This window comes from Anabrus simplex, chromosome 8 (genome assembly GCF_040414725.1).
Source record: "Anabrus simplex isolate iqAnaSimp1 chromosome 8, ASM4041472v1, whole genome shotgun sequence".
Classification (NCBI taxonomy): domain Eukaryota; kingdom Metazoa; phylum Arthropoda; class Insecta; order Orthoptera; family Tettigoniidae; genus Anabrus; species Anabrus simplex.
This window is the reverse complement of record NC_090272.1, coordinates 77,083,912-77,103,640: the sequence shown is the minus strand read 5'-3', so window position 1 is coordinate 77,103,640 and position 19,729 is coordinate 77,083,912. Positions and strand designations below refer to the sequence as shown.

The window sequence follows — 19,729 nt, the reverse complement described above, 5'->3', positions numbered from 1 at the left end:
TACCTCTGAGAGCCTTGCAACCTTTCTTCATTTCATTTTGCTTAGATCCAATAAAGATGTTTCTTCTTTCCACATCATATCTATGAGTTCTTCTGTCTTTCCAGTTTAGGTCGAAATATTCATGGTCCGAATTCATGCTTTCATCTTTTTAAAATTTATTTTCCAGGAGAGAGATCAGCTTACAAATAAGAAATGACCATGGAGGTCCTGAAACAAGAACACAGTTACTTGATTTGTTGAGTATCAGTATGTATTAGTCTATCATCGGAACCATGTTGACTACATATCTGATAGATCTGCCTGAAGACTGCGTCATGGTAGGTAATAATATCGATCCGATGCTCTTTTTGTGTTTTAAAGCGATAAAAGACACTAAGCACTGGCTTGCTCAGCCTGTCGTGGATCTTTGTATTATAAGTGTCGGTTTTGCACCAGATGGTTGGTGCTTGTCAAGCATTTCCTCATGTCATTTAGATCTGTGGTTGGCCTGCCAGTATTCAGGAGGTTGATTGCAGTGGCTACTCACTAGACGATGAGGTCACTACATCCCTATATCATCAGGCTGGATGTAATAGGGAATATTCTCATACAGGAGTGACAAAGGTCTAATAAATAAACCGAAGTTGGTCTTGAGCTCTTTGAAACCTCTTTCAAAAAGCAGACTGTTTAACAGGCCGTCAAGGTGACTCTGCTATTGTCGTGCAGCCAGACGGCTGTGTTAATGAACTTCAATACCGATGACGATAATAAAAATAATCTGCTGAGAATTATTTCCTTGTGTTGGTAGATTATATCAATTTACATTGTTGCCAATTCCTTTTCTAGTATGTGTTAGATTCCATTCTGTTCTGCTTGTATTTTTGATAATGCTGTGAATTGCCTTAATTTTTTAGTCTTGGCTGATGATTTTTTTGCCTGCAGGTTGACTTGTGTGCAGTTTTGATCATTTTACACTATCATAGTCTATGCTTGTAGCTAAAAGAAATATTGTGTGCTAGGATGATAGATAGAAAATTTTGTCTGGTGAGCACCTAATGTATATTCTGGGGTTCTCTACATGTCAATATGAACGTGATAAGCTGTGGATTTCATAACTCTCCCACTGGCTCTGGTGGTTGAATGGTTACTGGGTTAGCTCTTGTCCTCAAGATTGTATGTTTGATCTTGACCATTGTCAACATATTTTCAAGAATGAAAAATTCAAAGCTTACCATATTGTATACTTGTGAGTAGAAAATCTGACCCATTTCCCCTAGATTGCTAGATTGATAAGATTTCCATATTTACCTAACTAACACTTGATTCCACTCACCCCTTACTGCTTCTCTCTTTGACTGGCCTGAAGTAAATCCAGGGAACCAAAAATAAACCAATGAATGATTAAATCGTGGGTAAGAAATGGAGGTTGTGTGGGAGGGATGAGAAGGGGTCGTCGTTTGGTTGGGGGAGGGTTGAGATAAATAACTTGTTGATCATGTTGCTAGAATCATGCAAGAGGGGGAAGTAGGTTGACATTCAAAAGGGTGGGTCTGTTAGACCTTTCATTACTAACCTAAATTGTTGTTCTTATATGGGCCAGATGTTCTGCACGCAAGTGTACATGTCAGCATTGTAGAGGACATTGGTATGCACGTAAAATTTAAAAATAATTCTCAGTTTTCACTGATGGACTCACTAACTGTGTGATATTGATTACGATGATTCAAGCTGATTGATAAGAGGTGGGCTAATAAAGTTACTTGGTGGTTTTGTATGCTCATGTCAAGTTATTACAAGTACGGAATCATTGTCATGTGTCACAGTTCTGTTGATATTATAACTGATTCATTTTTATTCTTTCCTTCCCTTAGGTCCTGTAAAAGGGGGTCTACAATCTTGGCTGAGGAAGGAATAATGCTGTGAGTAATATTTTTTACTGATCAATCTTCCTATGGTACACTATCAACCATTTCCTTGTCTAATTTTATTTATTTCTTACCAGGCTACATGATGTCAACTGAAACAGAAACTCAACATGTAATTTCAAATTTGCGAGCATGCCTCCTCTCTGTAAAAGGGGGTATCCCCATCCAAAGCCTTGATCGTAAGTTTAAATTTAATTGCACTACACTCCTTTTGATTTTATATTTTTAGTTTCTCAAATTTGCAGACACTGCAGTGTACTAATATGCTATTTAGAGGTTTTTATATTAAAGGAATGTTCAGTTCTTTTTAATGCTACATTTTTTCAGTTGAGATTTTCATTTTTTGGAGCTTAGGTGGTTTCTCTTGGGCTGGTATCATTCATAATTCTTTGTTCAGGAACTACTTAACTAGAGTCATAGAAAAATATACTCATGCCTCAAAAGTGAATATGGAACTGGTACATTGAAATTATGTGCAGTCATATTAGGAGAAATTAACAGGGACAGGTACATCATAATAGGATGAACACAATGACAGCTCATTTGTTTGAAGAGTGAGCAACAGAAAGAGAAAACAATGAGAAATGCAAAAACAAAACCATACAGGGCAAGGACAATCTCCTATAGTTTGCTGTAGCAGTTGACAAGGCTGTCCATTGCTTACTCGCTACGCCAGAACGTTGACGGATCTGTTCATCGATGCATTCAAAGGTGGTTATATACTTTCACTTCCATCACTTTAGCGTTTTATTTCGTGCTCTGTGAAATTTCAAAGCTTGTTTGTAGTAATAAACGTTGTGTACATTGAAGATTCATTTACCGAGTGAGTGGTTGCATGGTTTGGGTCATGTAGCTCTGTTAAGTGGCATTTGGTAGAGAGTTGGTTTGAATCCCACTGTCAACAGCCCTGAGTATCGTTTTTCGTGGTTTCCCATTTTCACACACCAGGCAAATGCTGGGGCTGTACTTTAATTAAGGCCACGGTTGCTTCCTTCCTGTTCCTAGTCCTATCCCATTGTTGCCATAAGACCTATATGTGTTGGTGCGACGTAAAATAAAGGCTCATTCATTTTTGGCTTGATGAAATTGATGATGGCAGTAAAAAAGAATTCATATGAGAGTGTACCAACAGAAAGAGTATGGAGAGCATAGAGAAACAAAGGAGTTGCAGAGGAGATGGTACACATGGTCCAGACTTTGTACAGGTATGCAAAAGCAGATTGAAGATGAGAATTAGGAAGACAGATGGGTTTGAAAAGGACAGGAAGAAGCATAATAATGTTAAACAACGAGCGTCTGGAAGTAGTTAAGGGTGGCTGCAGAAGGTGTCTGTATTCTGTCTTAAGAGCAGCCTCATCAGCTGCTGGCAGCAGTTCCAAAATACCTTTGGGGCTGACGAACCAATTGTAATAAAAGCCTAAAATTGAGTGAAAATATGGTGTGGGCTTGGGAAATGTTAAGGCAGGTTCTGGGGGGAGCTGTGAGAAGTGGGCGATCAGTATTACAATATATCCAAATCGGACCCTGACATACAAGACTGAAGAGCAGGTAAGAGTTCATGAAAGAGAAGGACAAAATCATCCTTGATTTTAGTGTAAAGCAAAATTGCGAGGAAGAGGGGAAAGAAAACTGAAAGAAGGTACAGGCTGTTTTACAGTGGTGGACAGGATGCAGTAAACGGAGTGAAAATGATCAGTAGAAATGATGTCCTGGAATACATGGAGGAGGTGAAGACGATCAATTACAGAATGATCATAGCACGGGTACAGTTTGAGACAGGAACACTAGATCTGTTTCATCTATATGCTCTACAAACTGGAAATGAAGAAAACACAAAATAATTCCGTGAAGAAGTGAAGAAATACATCTGAATGCACAAGTGGGAAGAGAAAGATTGGGAAAAGAACAATAATAATAATAATAGTAATAATAATGATGATATTGGCTTTACGTCCCACTACTTCTTATTGTTTTCGGATTTGCCAAGGTGCTGAATGTCCCGCAGGAGTTCGTTTATGTGCCAGTAAATCTACAGATATGAGGCTGATGTATTTGAGCACCTTCAAATACCACCGGACTGAGCCAGGATCGAACTTGCCAAGTTGGGATCAGAAGGCCAGTGCCTCAACTGTATGACCCACTCAGCCCAGTGGGAAGAGAAGAAATGCTGGGGCCATATGGATATGGCAACAAGAATCAAGAAAAATAGCCTTTACTGTTCTTAATGGTGTTTGATGACATTGTAAAGGCTGTAAGAGAAGATTATAGCAGGGAAAGAATGAATGTAATGATTTTTGCAGATGATGATGTGATCTGGGGAGATGAGGGGGTACTACACCAGCTGAATAGAAGGGTTGAACAATGGGGATTGAGTATCAGTGTGGAGAAGAGCAAGACAGTGGTGGCAAGTAAAGAAGGAAAAGGAACTATCAGAATTGGAGACAAGGAACTGGAAATAGAACACTCAAATACTTGGGAATTGAACTGACAGAAAAGGGAAGATTGGATATGGAAATTAGTAGGATGCAACTACGGAGTGCCTTTTCTCCCAAGTACGGAGATTAAAATGGAATAAAGATGTACCAATGAAGGCTAAAGAAGTAATGTACCTATAAATGACATTTGCAGGAGAAACCTGGGCAGTGACTCAGAAAGATGAGAGTAGAATACAGGCAGTTGAAATGAAATTCCTGAGGAGTATGGTGCAGAATACAAGGAGGGATAGAGTGATATATGAAGACATACAAAAGGAGCTAAGTGTGCAAAAACTAAATGATAAACTGAAACAACAGATTGAGGTTGTTTGGATATGTCAAGCAGATAAAAGAAGAAAGATTGCCAGACACACTGGAAAGACAGGGATGAGAGGACAAGGGAGACCAAGATTATGATGGATGGACTCTGCGAAGAACAGCATAGGACAATGGAACTTGGACTAGAACACACTGTTGGATGAGGAACGGTGGAGAGGAACCATATTTCCCCACATCCTGTGTCAGCTGGGAAAGGGAAGTTGATGATTGACTAACAACTTCTCTTGTTCAGAATCCTCGAATTTAAATTATGTAGTTCATTGTATTCTTCACTTTAAATATTCAGTTTGTATTTTTATAATTTAATATTTAGTTGTGACATTCATATTTGTATGTTGTGAACATTGTAGTCGGACAAAAACATGTCGCTCGTTTAATACAACATCATAACTCAAAACTGCCTTTTTTTGAGTTATTTATACCAATTCAAAGTGCACGCAAGAACCAGTAAAAATGTATGCATAACTCAGAACAGGCTGTTTTCGAATTACGACTTTCTTGTATTAAATGAGTGATATGATGTTCATAATTAAATAATTAAATACTTCCGTACAAGATAAATTCCAAATCGTTGTCCGTTGTATCGCCAAGGTAGTCTTCTGATATATCCACCTGGCTTAATGTTCCTTTCCTTAAAAGCAACCTTCAATCCATCAACTTTCTGGGCCTCTCTTGACCTCACCATGTTATGATACGGTAAGGAAATATACAGGGTGTACCAAAACTCGACAGCAAAAATTTAGGAATGGGTTCCTCATATAGAGAGAAGGAAAAAAGTTTATGACAACATGGGTCCGGAGACGTATACTTACAGATTTATTCAAACTTTTGTACATTTACACCGTACGTCTGTAACGACAGCTGAAACACTTTGAGCATGTATCAGAGGAAATGTTCAAAGTGACGACCTTCAGCTTGAATACAAGCCTCCGCTCGTCGTCTTATGGAGTTACGCACGCGATTAAAAATGCCTGGTGTAGTGAGTACTGCCTGAGAGGTTGTCACAATGCGCTTACATAAAGTTGCTTCATCAGGAACAGGAGTCGCATACACGAGAGACTTAACGTGTCCCCATAGGTGAAAGTCCAGGGGGTTCAAGTCAGGAGAGTGTGGTAGTAGCCAAGCAATCGGTCTTCCTCTACCTATCCAGCGCTCAGGAAAATGGGTGTTCAGGTACCTGCGAGCAGCAGACTGAAATGTGCGGGGGCACCATCATGCATGAAAAACATTTGTTGACGGGATGCAAGTGGCATGTCTTCCAAGTAATCAGGCAATGTAGTACGCAAGATATTCGTGTAGTTCTGTCCAGTAAGCCTATTTGGAAGAACGTCCCAGAAAGGAATCACCAACAATGCCTGTCCAGATGTTAATGGCGAACCTCTGTTGATGACACGATTGGATGATTGCATGAGGACATGTAAATTATAACTAAAATTAATTTGTGTCACAAAGTTTGAATAAACCTGTAAGTATACATTTCTGGACCCATGTTGTCATAACCTTTTTTTTCTTCTCTCTATGTGAGGAATCCATTCCTAAATTTTTGCCGTCGAGTTTTGGTACATCTTGTAGAGTGTACATACTACAACTTACAGATGAAACTTGGAAGATGATTAGATGAGTTGAAATAATAAAATTAAGCATAACTGATATGTTGATGAAGATTCAAGGGTAACTGGCGAAAGACAGGAGACCCTCTGATGGATAAATGAAGTAAATTAGAAGTAATGATTTGGACATGTTGCGCTAAGAGGGAATGGCACCAAGATATTAAAGTAGGCCTATACATTTTAGTGCATCTAGGGAAAGACCTTGAACTAGCACTAGGGGCATATGGCACTTTCAGAACGATAGACTGCAGTGGTATGGGTATGTTAAGAGAATGGGAGAAGAGAGGACACTAAGAAAGATCTTAGAAATGGAGTTGAAGGGGAGGAGACCTAGAGGAAGACCGATGGACAGATGGCTGAAAGGTGTAAAGAAGAGCATCGAGGCAAGAGTAGGGAACTGGACGACAGTGACAGAAGAGAAGTGGTGGATGGGCAGAAAACGATGGAGAGGCTTACGTTCCAAGCAGACCCAGCCTGTGGATGGAAAGCTGCTCCAGATGATGATGATGATGATGATGATGATGATGATGTTGATATGAAATAAATTGCTATTTATAATAGTCAGTTTTGAAGCTCATTGAGGAATTAAGGAAAAATCTTGCACTATTTCACTCATTTTAATTCATGTGTTATTACATTTCCTGCTTTTATTTTAAAATATGCATTATTATTCTTATATTTTCGGAGGTGCAAACTATTACGGATTGTCCATAATTGTTATAAATTTCACATCACGATTACGGCATTACAGCCAAAGCAGAAGTTATTACGGAAAAGTGACATTAACACGAAAAAATAATTTTCTACGGAAACAAAGAAAGAAGGAAAGATGTTCAATCCTTTGCAACATTTCTGCTCAACCTCCCTTGTTTTAGTGTTTGTGAGTTGGCAACGATACTTCTATTCGATTGTCACTTCCTTTTGTTAATAGTAATGCTATTGGCTTTACATCCCACTAACTAATTTTTTATGGTTTTCGGAGAAGCTGAGGTGTCGGAATTTAGTCCCGTGGGAGTTTTTTAACGTGCCCGTAAATCTACCGACATGAGGCTGTCGTATTTGAGCACCTCCAAATACCACTGGACTGAGCCAGGATTGAACCTGCCAAGTAGTGGTCAGAAGGCCAGCGCCTTAACCGTCTAAGCCTCTCATCCCGGCCTTCATTTTCTTACCCATAAGCGTTGTTAAATTCATCGTGTGAATGGAGGAACTCTACTCTGTTCTTCTCCACTATAAATTCTTAAGTAATGTTGTATTTACAGAAATGAGGGCTACATTAAGCACATGTAGGTACACTGGAATCACTTAGGCCGCTGTTAGCTGTGGGCGACTAGTGGCGCAACTAGTTGCTCTGGCGAGTCACGGACCATTGGATCAAATGGAGCCTATTAGCCGCAGGCGACTAGTGGCACAACTGAGCAACTAGTTGCCGGCCATCATCTGAGCCGGCAACTGCTCTGGCGACTTTTAGTTGCTCAACTGCGTGACGGGGCATTGCAGTAAATGTAGCCTATTAGCCGTGGGCGACTAGTGGCACAACTAGTCGCCGGATTACCGCTCCGCGCATACGGAAACGTCACTCAAGTTCGTGTTCTCACACCAGCTTGACATAATGCGGACGATGGAACCCAATTGAATCAGCGATCCACCTAACCATTATCTTTTTCTTCATTACCTTGTTTGGTCTCTTGCTGTGGCAGGGTGAATATTTTACTTATTGTGATAGTTTATTTATTGAACATGGAGACATCAAATAAACTACAACAGCAAATGAAGGAGATGGCAAAATAATTTGAAAGTCAAATAAATATTGAAGACCCTTTTTGACTTCGAATGAAAACCGGTCACTTGGGATCCCAGAACTGAAGCTTAGGCCTACACTGACAAAATAAAAACACTGAATCCTTGGAACGGCATTTTAAAGAACTTTAGGTGAGTATTATATATTTTTTTGCTAGTGGCTTTACGTCGCACCGACACAGATAGGTCTTATGGGGACGAGGGGATAGGAAAGGGTCAAGAGTTGGAAGGAAGCGGCCGTGGCTTTTATTAAGGTACAGTCCCAGAATTAGCCTGGTGTGAAAATGGGAAACCACGGAAAACCATCTTCAGGGCTGCCGACTGTGGGATTCGAACCCACTATCTCCCGGATACAAGCTCACAGCTGCGCGCTCCTAACCGCACAGCCAACTCGCCCGGTGTGTGAGTATTATAAAACGTTTACTACTCTTATATGGAAATACAGAACGTAATGCCCATATAAATTCTATAATCGTTTACATTTACAAGTACCATTGATCCATTATATGGCTCTATTAGTGAATTACAGCTCAACTGGGAAACACTTGTTTAGTCCTATGTCGTTTCCCGTTATTTCTTCTTTTATGTGGCCAAGCAGTTCGCAAAATGCCGACTTTGACATGCGCAGGTAATTGAAAAATTTACTATTATCCTCATTTAGATCATCAAACAATGTATAATATAATCGTCTAGTCAGCCGAAAAACAAATATAGGATGTTTCCGCACTTTCCTAACCCTTCGGTTTTTCCATTATAATAGAAGAGCAAGAAGAAGAAGTTCTTCGTAGGACGCCATTCTCTCAACTGACTATTCCCCGGTATGAACCGAGCAAGTATTCACAAGTTGCGCCACTGATTGCCCGGTACTTAAATCCACTGGCAACTAGTTGCTCCACGAGTCGCCCACGGCTAATAGCGGCCTTAATGGTTTAGAAGACGAAAGTGTCATAACAGGGGAAAGGATGCTTCAAGAATACCTACACTGAAAAGCAGTTGCTGGTTGCGAAACAAGTTACAAAGAATGTTTTATCACTGAATTAATAGGAGGTGTGCAAATGTTACTGTGTAATATGATATACTGCTGTAGAATAGATTGCAGACGGGAAGGGAAAGGGGAGTATCATTATCGAGAAGGGAGGAACATTACATTACTGTGACTGATAACCCACTTCAAAGGCTGGCACCTCTGTATATTCTTAAAATGACAGAGGTTTCTTAATTAAATGATTCAGTATGATTTTGAAAAGTTCATGAACTTACTTAGCATGTATCTGTTCTTTCTTTCCTTCTTTCTTTTCTTTTTCTTTCTTTCTTTCACGCAAATGTTTTCTTTGATGAGCAATAAACGGGGCAGATTTTTGAACATATTTTCAGCTTGCAAGCTTGTTGTATCTTTAAACTTATCACATTAGGAAAACCAACACCTCATATATCTAGATGGTGTTGTGGAAAACATACAGGGACACTAATGAGTCATGCAATGCCAACAGAAATTAGGATGATAATTTTCTGAGCGAGTTATTTACAACCCTGATAGTGAGAAATTTCATTGATTTTACATTGCACCAATTCAAGGTGGGATAAGAGGGGGCTAGGACTGGAAAGAAAGCATTCATGGCCTTAATTAAGGTACAGCCTGTTGTGAAAGTGTGAAACAACTGAAAACCATCTTGAGGGTTGCTGAATGTGGGGCTCAAATCCACCATCTCCCAAATGCAAAATCACTGCTACCTGACCCAAGCTGCGTAGCCAACTCGCACAGTTCTCTAGATTTGTAGTATCAAATTGGATATACTCTCCTGAATTAGACATACAGTACAACCAAACTCAGAAAAGTTCCAGGACTGAGGTCGTAAAAAATAAAAACTTGCTCTTACCAAGTAATGATCTTACTTTCTGTTGAAGTACTTCCCTTGGCTATCTATACACAATTACCAGCATTTCTGGAGATCTTAGAAGCAAACAGGGAAATTGTCAACTGTGATGCTTGTAAGCTCATATATCACAGCCCGTTGCATGTCTGCTGATATCTTGATGAAGCTTTCCTTTCAGTCGCAGTTTCACACACGGAAACAAGAAAAATCGCAAGGCAAGAGGTCAGGCGAATATGGTGGATGTGGGACGACAGTGGCAGAATGTCTGGCCGGTTACTCTGTAACAGATAAAGCAGTATGGGTCTTGCATTTTCGTGTAGTAAGAACTAGTCCTGCAACTACCACTAATCAGGGCGGCGATGTCAAATTGCTTTTTGCAAACGTTTCAAGACGAGTTTGGTCCGCTGTTTCACCTGGTGGAACGTACTCATTGTGAACTAACCCTTTACTGTCACAGAATGTGATCAACATTGTCTTTATTCTCGAAGGTTGATGTTTGGCTTTTTTCGAGGCTGGTGATCCAGGACTCCGCCATTCTGCACTTTGACGCTTCATGTGGGGGTCATACTAGTAACACCAACTTTCATCCCCAGCAATAATCTTTGTTGGAAGTGTGGGATAACGTCTGGTTCTGTCCAGTAGGCCTGGTTCTGCAGATATATTCTTACGAAGGAACGGTATGAAGTCGGACGGCGAATTTCGATTTGATTTTTACATATTCGTGAAAGTCTTTTTAAGCTGAAACAGGCAGTGGAAGTCTAATTTTTCGCTGGTCTTTTTTTAAGGGGGCATTTGGGAGCTCAAATTTGACGGTGCACACCCTGTATTGTACAGTACATGCTGGCACACATCAGCACTCGCTGCCAGCGGCTGCCCTGCCTCGCCTTCCCTCTCCACTCCTTCGGTTCTCCTCTGTCCACCACCACATACGGCTGCCAACAGTTGTGTATATGGGATGGCGAGTCCTATTCTATTCGGTCAAGTTCTCCACAACTGATGGCTATTCCACATACAGGAGATCGCACTGGATTATTTACTTTGTTATGGCCACTTGCAACGTTATTGCAGCTCTTATTAATGCCTACGGTGTTAATATTCAGGAAGCTACAGAGCTTTCTGATGAAGAGCAAATCATGTATATACAAATAAAGACAACGTTTGATGCAGTTTTGGAGGGAAAATGCGAATTTATTCAGCAGGAAGAAGCTGTTTTCGTTGATTCAGAATACGAACCGAAAAAACGCAAACATGGAGATAAGTTTGAGGAAGATAACATGTCGTGTGATGGCCGAGGAAGACCCTGTAAGTAAGTGGAAGATTGATTCCGAATCATTGTTGGACATGTATAAAAAAATAAAGGAACAAGGACCTATGTACGCTGTACGGAAGTATAAGACAACTCAGAGACAAATTTATGGAATCGTCAACCACGTTGAACACAATGGAGAAATTAGGAAATGTGCAAGGTTTCGAGCTTATGTGAAAGAAAAGTTCATTAAAGCAAGGATGAGTTATTTATGTCACAAAATTGGACATTGAGCGTTGGATTGGTGAGGGTAGAGAGTTGTATTGCCTCAAACACACTCTCCAAAGCGATTCATACTTGACAAACCTTAAAAGGTGTTTGAAAATTTGGTTCCAAAAAGTAACCAAACTAGTCAGTAAAACGTTCAAAAACAGACGAAGAAGTACGACATGAAGTGGCTAAAAAGTTTGTAACATTTATTAATGAATTACAAGAAAAGAAAGAGAAACGGATGCCAATATCTGAAATTCGGACCAGTCCCGGTTTGAGTACGAAATGGCAACACAGTGAAGTTATGATTTTTGTGGTGTGAAAGACGTTCTTGTTACGCTTGTTTGCCGAAATAGTTTTACGCACTCCCACACTGTACAGTACCACATTTCTAACGCCGGATAAATTGGATGTTTGTTCTTGATGGTTTTCCAAGAAATTAATGGAAAGTTTGGACCTAGAGTGCAAGAATGTATCAAATCCTACATGGATGCCTTTAAATATGTCGTAATTGATTGTTCATCTCCCAGGAAAATGGGGAAAGGTCATGTACGTGACTGGTTTCAAAACATCTTCCATCCGCAATTACAGGAAGACGAAAGAAATCTTCTTCTCATAGATTCATTCAGTGGCCAGGGAAAAAATGCACAACTTGAATCCCTGACCAACAAATATCTACAAATTGAATATGTACCGAAAGGAACTACGTATCTTTGCCAGCCGTGTGATCTTGGACTCTTCCGACAACTAAAATGTTTAGTCCGTCGAATGGGAAACATTTGCCGGGTAAGGAATTTACACGGCCAGTCAAAATTAAAACCCTAAACCAGGCTTTTCATTATAACTAGTCAAATACTAGCGCATAACCAATTACAAGCTGATTGTTTTGTACAAATGCTGAAATATGGTTGGAAAGCGGGTGGTTATTCCATTAATGACAATATACCACAATTTCATACTGTCTCGCAAACAAATTTTCATAATTGACTGATAAAAAGTGTGCTGGAAATGACTGTACTAATTTTTCGTTTATAAGGTGCGCACATTGTTGTCTTGTTTTTTGTTATTCACATTTTGTGTTAGATTTTCACTATCATGCCATGAACAATGAACCAATGCCAGACTGTGTTAGAATAAAGTCATTTCTTGAACACTTTGAATGTCATGATGATGCATATGATATTTGATTATGTATTATTTGTTTGTTAAGTAGTGATTTGTAAACAATTTTTATTGTTTATTTATTCCATAATGAATTCATCTTTGTAAATAAAATCTCCCAACTAACGTCAGTCTTCACCCGCAATCCCATGTACACAATTGTAGGCAGCCGTATGTGGTGGGGGACACGGGAGAACCGAAGGAGTGGAGAGGGAAGGCGAGGCAAGGCAGCCGCTGGCTGTGAGCGCTGACATGTGCCGGCATGAACTGTACAATTCTTTGCGCGCACCACCAACTTTGAGCTTCCAAATGGCCCCTTAAAAAGGACCAGCAAAAAATTAGACTTCCACTGCCTGTTTCAGCTTAAATAGACCTTCACAAATATGTAAAAATCAAATTGAAATTCGCCGTCCGACTTCGTACAGTTCCCTCGTTAGTCTTTCCTCTTTCCGTTCGTCTGTTAGGGTGTGCGGGACAAGTTTTGCATTCAGTTTCCGGTCTCCTAAATCGTCGTGTAAAATCTTATGACACATCACAATTCAAATCTCTTCTGATACTGCAAGCACAGTTACACAACGGTCTTCTTACATGCTCCAAATTTGCATTGGAATGTGCTGTAGACGGGCGGCAAGTTCTGGGATTGTCTTGCACTGTATCTCTGCCTTCCCGAAACCTTCTGTGCCACTCGAACACATGACTTCTTGACAGTGCATTGCCTCCATATGCTTGTGTAATCATTGTCAACGTTTCACTAGGGGTTTTCCTGAGCTTAACGCAAAATTTAATGTTCACTCTTTGTTCACAGTCAGTGTCCATTGTGTCACCGTCATTAAACTAAACAGTGTGTTGCTAAGCACAGCCCTGCTACCTAGTGTGTGTGCATGGAAACATGGCCAAGGCCATCTCAGAATGTACACATACTAGGTAACATAACATTTGTTCCTTTGTTCCCTTTGCAACCTCAGAAATACATTTGTCCTGCAACTTTTCTGACAAAGGGTGTAGTTTGGACTTCAGCTTGAGGGTAGCCAAGTTAGGATCTTAAGTTTTTCAGTTTTACATAATTATGCAGTAAATAAGCATCTACCTTAACACAGGATATATTTCTATCTTGCTTGGTGCGGGTTGAACAAAATTGCATTTTGAATGAAATATTAGTATATTTACATTTTAAAGACAATGTTTTGTTGTAATAGTATAATAAAGTAAATTAATAAAATGAAACATAATTTACTACATTAAATATGATTATATTTACATTTTAACCCATTCCGCTACAATAATGGGTACAACCGTCAAGAGTTCCGCACTGTTAATAAACTTAACATGCAATGACAGGTACAACCGTCGCCATGTACTCAAGTCGGAAATACGTCTGTCTGACCATTGATTTCCTTTGATTGTGATGTTGTACTTTAGAATTACGTTCCTGGATAGTGCTAGCATGTTTTGCATGCCAATGTTATTATCCAAAGGCAATTTTTTCATTGTATATTTTGCTTATAAAGTTGCCCATCTTGTTCATGAAATGAATGCTACTGAGAAAGATGTTGTGTGAACATCGTAAGGAGGAAGAGGAAATAATTCTGCAATTTCTTCTTGATAGTGGTGATGAAGGTAATTCAGAATTATGTGATAGTAATTTTAGCAGTGCGTCTGAGAACTATGACTCTGCTCGTGAAAGCGATAGCGAGGTTGAAGATAACTCCATACATAACCTCACCACATCAAACAATTGGAACTGGAATTTGGCCAGTAATGTTCCGAAAGGCAATGCATGTGCAGTTGGGGAGCTGAATACTATAGTCATCTGGGTGATAATGTTACAGAATATGAAGTTGTGAGTCGGTTTCTTACTGAGACTTTTTGGGAGGTAATTTGTAAGGAAACCAATGCTTATGGAAATAAAATTGTTGATTCTGTTGAAAACTATCCAATGAAAAAAAAAAGTCATATGACTAAGATCGCTGGTTCCCAATCACTCCAGATGATCTAAAAGCTCACTTTGCTCTTTGTATATTGATGTCACAGTCAAAGAAATCAACACAGCAAAGTTATTGGACTAAATGAAGGGTTGTGGAGTCCCCTATATTTGGAGAAACAATGCCCTACAGAAGATTCGCAGCAATATAAAGATATCTACACTTTACCTCAGATTCACAAGAAATAGGATGATTATGTGGCATAACATCAGGGAAATTAGTGGACTGACTGAGCAAAGGGGAAAATTGAGCAATAGGGAATTAGTGGAGAGAATAGAAATCAACACACCAAGTGTTTTCGGTTTCATAGCTGTGATCTTGTATTTGTCAGAAGTGGGAGTTTGAATTCCACCAATATAATGGGTGCGTTATTGGACTTTATACATTTTCTGGCTAACAATGACAGGTACAACCGTCAAGAGTTCCGCATTCACCGCATTCATTAACATGCAATGATGGGTACAACCGTCGCCATGTACTCAAGTCGGAAATACGTCTCTCTGACCATTGATTTCTTTTGATTGTGATGTTGTACTACTGCCAACGATTCACCCCAGTGTGCTAATTTCGGCTCGTCATTGGTAAATAGCACACCTACCAAGATGTATGGCTAGTGCATAACGTGGAGGGGTGTTTTTCAGGAGGAGGGGGGTGGGGGAGCTCGCTCCCCCCGCGTGACCATCGACTCAATCTACATGGCCTCTGACATGCTATTAGTTCTAAGAAGAGAAAGATAGCAGGGAGGAGTGGAAGTGTGATACTACAGGAGTATCTGCCTGTCCCCATGCTCAGCATGCTACCAGGCCAGATGTGGTGGTGGGTATCAATAGAGGTGTAATCAGGTAGTAAGGGTCAGGACAAAACCACATAGGTGGAAATAGAAAGATGCCTACATGTAAAACCTGACATTTTGAAGATAGGACATGCAAGGATGTGGGCTGGACATTTCCAGGTTGTGTTAGTGAGGAGTATGTATCATGCACAAGTCATGTCCATTTTCCTACCATATTGTTTGTTATAGGGGATCAGCCTTCTTGGCACTGCGGGATTCCATGCGCGGGTCCAATGACATCTGGGCTTTGGGACACAGGAAAAGTCCCATTGTCCAGCTGCCATTGTTCCCTGGTGCCAAGCCTCTGTTTGCGGAGAAGGGATGAGCCAAGCCAGCTGTGTAGCTGGGGCTAACGTCTTCTTTAACGACGTCTTCTTCTTCCCTCATCCATTGGGTGTGTCCCGTTATTGTGGTGGTATTCACTCATGTTACTTCTAATCTGAAAATAAACATAAACATACAAGAACATACATACATACATACATACATACATACATACATACATACATGCTTGATATTATTATGATTACTGTACACTGAGTTTGAGTGCGGGCTCGGCGTTCCGCTCTCCTGTCGCTGTAGCCAATCTTGTGCGATTGTTGTCCATGTACGCTTCTTGAGTGGGAGGTCTCCTGTTTACTACTCGCGTTGCTGAAACATACGAATATAGTAATACAAGGATGTGGGAAAACATATTATGTACATTTTATATAGTTTTTTTTTTTTTTTTAGAGTGATGTTTGAGTGGTGTTGGTATGTATATTTTAGTGATGTAGATGCTGTAGAAGGATTTGAGGGTATCCTTTTATCTTCTATTCCTGTGGCTGAATAGTATTTGTTTTGGCGTGGGGTACTTTTTGTATTGGTCTGGGTCGTACCTTCCAATACTCCTGATTAAGGGATTGATCCTGTTGCCCCATGCCTTGGTGTACATTTGAAGTGCTTGCTTTCTTATGTGGTGTCGTATAGAGCGAGTGTTTGTTGTGGTGCGTAGGTCCCTTGTTGCCGTTCCGTAAGGGAGTTTCGCCGCTGCTCGCAGGCGTTTGTTTTGTATGCACTCAAGGCTGTTTATGTTGGTTTTGGCCGTGTATCCCCATGCTGGGGCAGCATACATGATGATTGGCCTGATCAAGGCTTTGTACATGTTTACTGCTACCTTTGTGTTTGTGCTAGATTTGCTGTTTAGTATGGGGTACAGTTTGACGAGCTGTATGTGGACTTTTCGCCGTAAGTCTCGTACGTGGTGTAGCATCGTTAGCTTTTTGTCCAGGATTACCCCTAGATATTTAGCTCTTTCGTGCCAGTTTATTTGTTTGTTGAATAATGTCAGTGGTTTGATGTTGGCGGGTTGGTGTGTGCGCCTGTTTTTGTGTGCGAACATCACTGCTTGGCACTTCTCTACGTTGACTTTTATGCACCATTTAGTGAGCCACGGTTCCAGTGTGTGCAGCGCTACCTGGAGCCTCTTTCTTGTGCTCAGGAGCTGGGGGTGCTGGACGGTTATTGCTGTGTCGTCCGCATAGAGGTACATGGTGGCGAGCTCTGCTGTTGGCATATCATTGGTATACAGGACAAATAGGATCGGTCCTATTAGTGATCCTTGGGCTACACCCGCTCTAATATTTCGCGTACTAGATAGTGTTGTGTACGTCTACTTGAAATTTTCTGTCTGTTAGGTAGGGCTATTTGAAGCTACCGGCAGTGCCAATGCACTATGAGAGACTTCGTCTCTTTATGGATATAAATTCCCTTAGGAAACCTGAATTATTTGTCCCGAATGAGTAAATTTATTGAATTCATCATCATCATCATCATCATCATTGACTATCTCCAGTTGCCCGGGTGTGGTGTACGAGCCCCTCCATCTTTGTCCATGAACCACTGTTCTCTCATAAACTCCCAATCTTGTCCTCTCCTCGACATCTTTCTTCACCAGATCTGTCCCTTTTCTTCTTGGTCTGTCCACTGGTCTTTTTCCTTTTACTTCTCTTTCATGTTCTCTTCTTGCAGCCATGCTTGCACTCATCCTTCTTACATGGCCAAACCACTTCAGTCTTGCTTGCTGAATCCTATATAGTAGGGAGTCTCCTATTCCCACCTCCTCTCATACTTATTCATTCCTGAACTTGTCCTTCCTGGTCTTCTGTATCATGGTGCATAGGAACTTCATTTCTGCATCTTGGAGTTTTGAGTTGACTTGTCTCATTAACGTGGTAGTTTCCAAGCTATACGTAAGGATGGATGTATAATATATGATATGATTTATATAATTTATTGAATTAATTTAATTCCACCGTCGGCACCCTTGAAGAGGTTTCTTTTTTTTTTTTTTTTTTTTTGTTGTTTTCCATTTTTACACCGTCAGATGCTGGGGCCTAATTAAGGCTATGGGCACTAACTTCCCATCGTAGACCTTCCCATTCTTCCGTCGCCAACAACTTTTCATGTAACAGGGCAACTTCAAAACCACTACAAAAAAATAATCAAGAAAAACTGAAGGAAGTCAGACGAGTTACAGTAAAACATGTGAATTTTGATACTTTTAAGTACAGATCCTTGTTCTATATTGTGTATTCCACCAGTGGAATGATTAGGATGAAAAAATGTCCAGAATTTCATCTATACTAATATATTAAGAGGTAAAGTTTGTTTGTATGTAATGGCTAATCTCAGGAACTACTGGACCGATTCTAAAAATTCTTTTACTAATGTAAATATTCTTTATTCCTGAGGGACATGGGCTGTATTTTATTTCACAACAATTCGAGGTGGGGGGCATGGGGGGGATATAAATATAATAGGCTAATATAGGCAAAATATCAAATTTGTCGTACAAGGACGGGACAAAGCTCATTTTAAGCCCCTTGATGCAAGGAACAAAACTCATTAAGCCCTATGGGCCCGAAAACCATGTTTTAAGGCCCTAAAACCAACCGTTATAGAGATATTGGCACCACAGTACCCCTGCTCTAGGAATCTGATTAAGAAATGAACTGCCAAAACTCTAGTATTCTTACAACAGCAAGATTATCTGCAATATATCATAAAAACCTAACATGTTGCAGACATTCAGCTCTAGTATTCTTACAACAGCAAGATTATCTGCAATATATCATAAAAACCTAACATGTTGCAGACATGAAAATTAGTATTTGGAATCTATTTTAAAAATTAAGGAACACAAATTTTTGTTTTCAGAAAATCCACTTAAGGGGTGAGGGGTTGAAAAGAAGTGAGCAAGGAGTTGAATTCTTTATATGTGGATGCATATATCTAAGAAACTGAAGATGTTACAGACGTTAAAACTGGTACTTGGAATCTCTTTTAAAAATAAATGAACACACTTTTTTTTGGAAAATAAAAAAATAAAAAAAGCTGGTGAATTTTTAAAATTATCATCTTCTTCTTCTACCGCTTTTCCCACAGCTGTGTGGTTGCGGGTGCAAACTGTATCCCACATGTTGATCCTGTTTTACTGCTGGGTGCCCTTCCTGACGCCAACCCCGTGTGTAGGGATGTAATTACTATTGCGTGTTCCTGTTGTGGTCGGTGATGTGGTGTGTTGAGTGAATATGAAGAGGAGAGTGTTGGGACAAACACAAACAACTTGTCTCCGAGCCAGATGGATTAATCACACGCGATTAAAATCCCCGACCCAGCCCGGAATCGAACCTGGAACCTTGTGAACCGATGGCCTCAACGCTGTCCACTCAGCCAAGGAGTGGGGCAGTTTTTAAAATGAGTATATCTACAGTATATCTCATAACTTAACAGTTACAGACATGAAAACTGGTATTTGTAATCCTCTTTAAAAACAAAGAAACACAAATTTTTTGTTTTTGGAAAATCAACTTAAGCTGGAGATCGCAAATAAGTGAAGGAGGAGTTGAAATCTCTTTATGAGGGTACTTATATCATCAAAAACTAAGATGTTTGAGATGTGAAAATCGGTATTTGAAATCCCCTTTAGAAATAAAGAGACTTTTTTTTCTCGACTTGAAAGAGGACTGTTTCTCACATGTAGAGTTCCATGTCACTTGTTCCAGATTTAGCTCTGCAAGTAGCCTGGTTCTCTTAGCCCCAAAAGGCAATGCCACAAATGTGGTTTACAAAAAGGTTCTTGGGTAAATGAAATGCAATTTTTCTTTGAGTTTTTATACTTCAGGCAATTTCAGATTATGTCTTAGTGCAGTACCGAGGAACAGTTAATTTTTATCAACTTACCAAATCCTCGCGA

The 19,729-nt window shown here is 40.0% G+C and overlaps 1 protein-coding gene across 6 annotated transcripts in view; it reads left to right on the top strand.

The window, feature by feature from the left end:
• The window catches only part of LOC136878800 (tudor domain-containing protein 7), a 299,722-nt gene that overhangs the window by 18,538 nt on the left and 261,455 nt on the right, over positions 1–19,729 (top strand). For 5 of the 6 annotated variants that reach the window (XM_067152283.2, XM_068229004.1, XM_067152285.2 and 2 more), the window contains exons 2-3: positions 1,851–1,898; positions 1,982–2,083. In XM_067152283.2, the coding sequence (XP_067008384.2) occupies positions 1,987–2,083 (97 nt within the window). In that variant the 5' untranslated portion in view covers positions 1,851–1,898; positions 1,982–1,986. Of the gene's footprint in view, positions 1–268; positions 318–1,850; positions 1,899–1,981; positions 2,084–19,729 lie in introns of those variants that run through there. The other variant, XM_068229005.1, reaches the window with a different exon arrangement.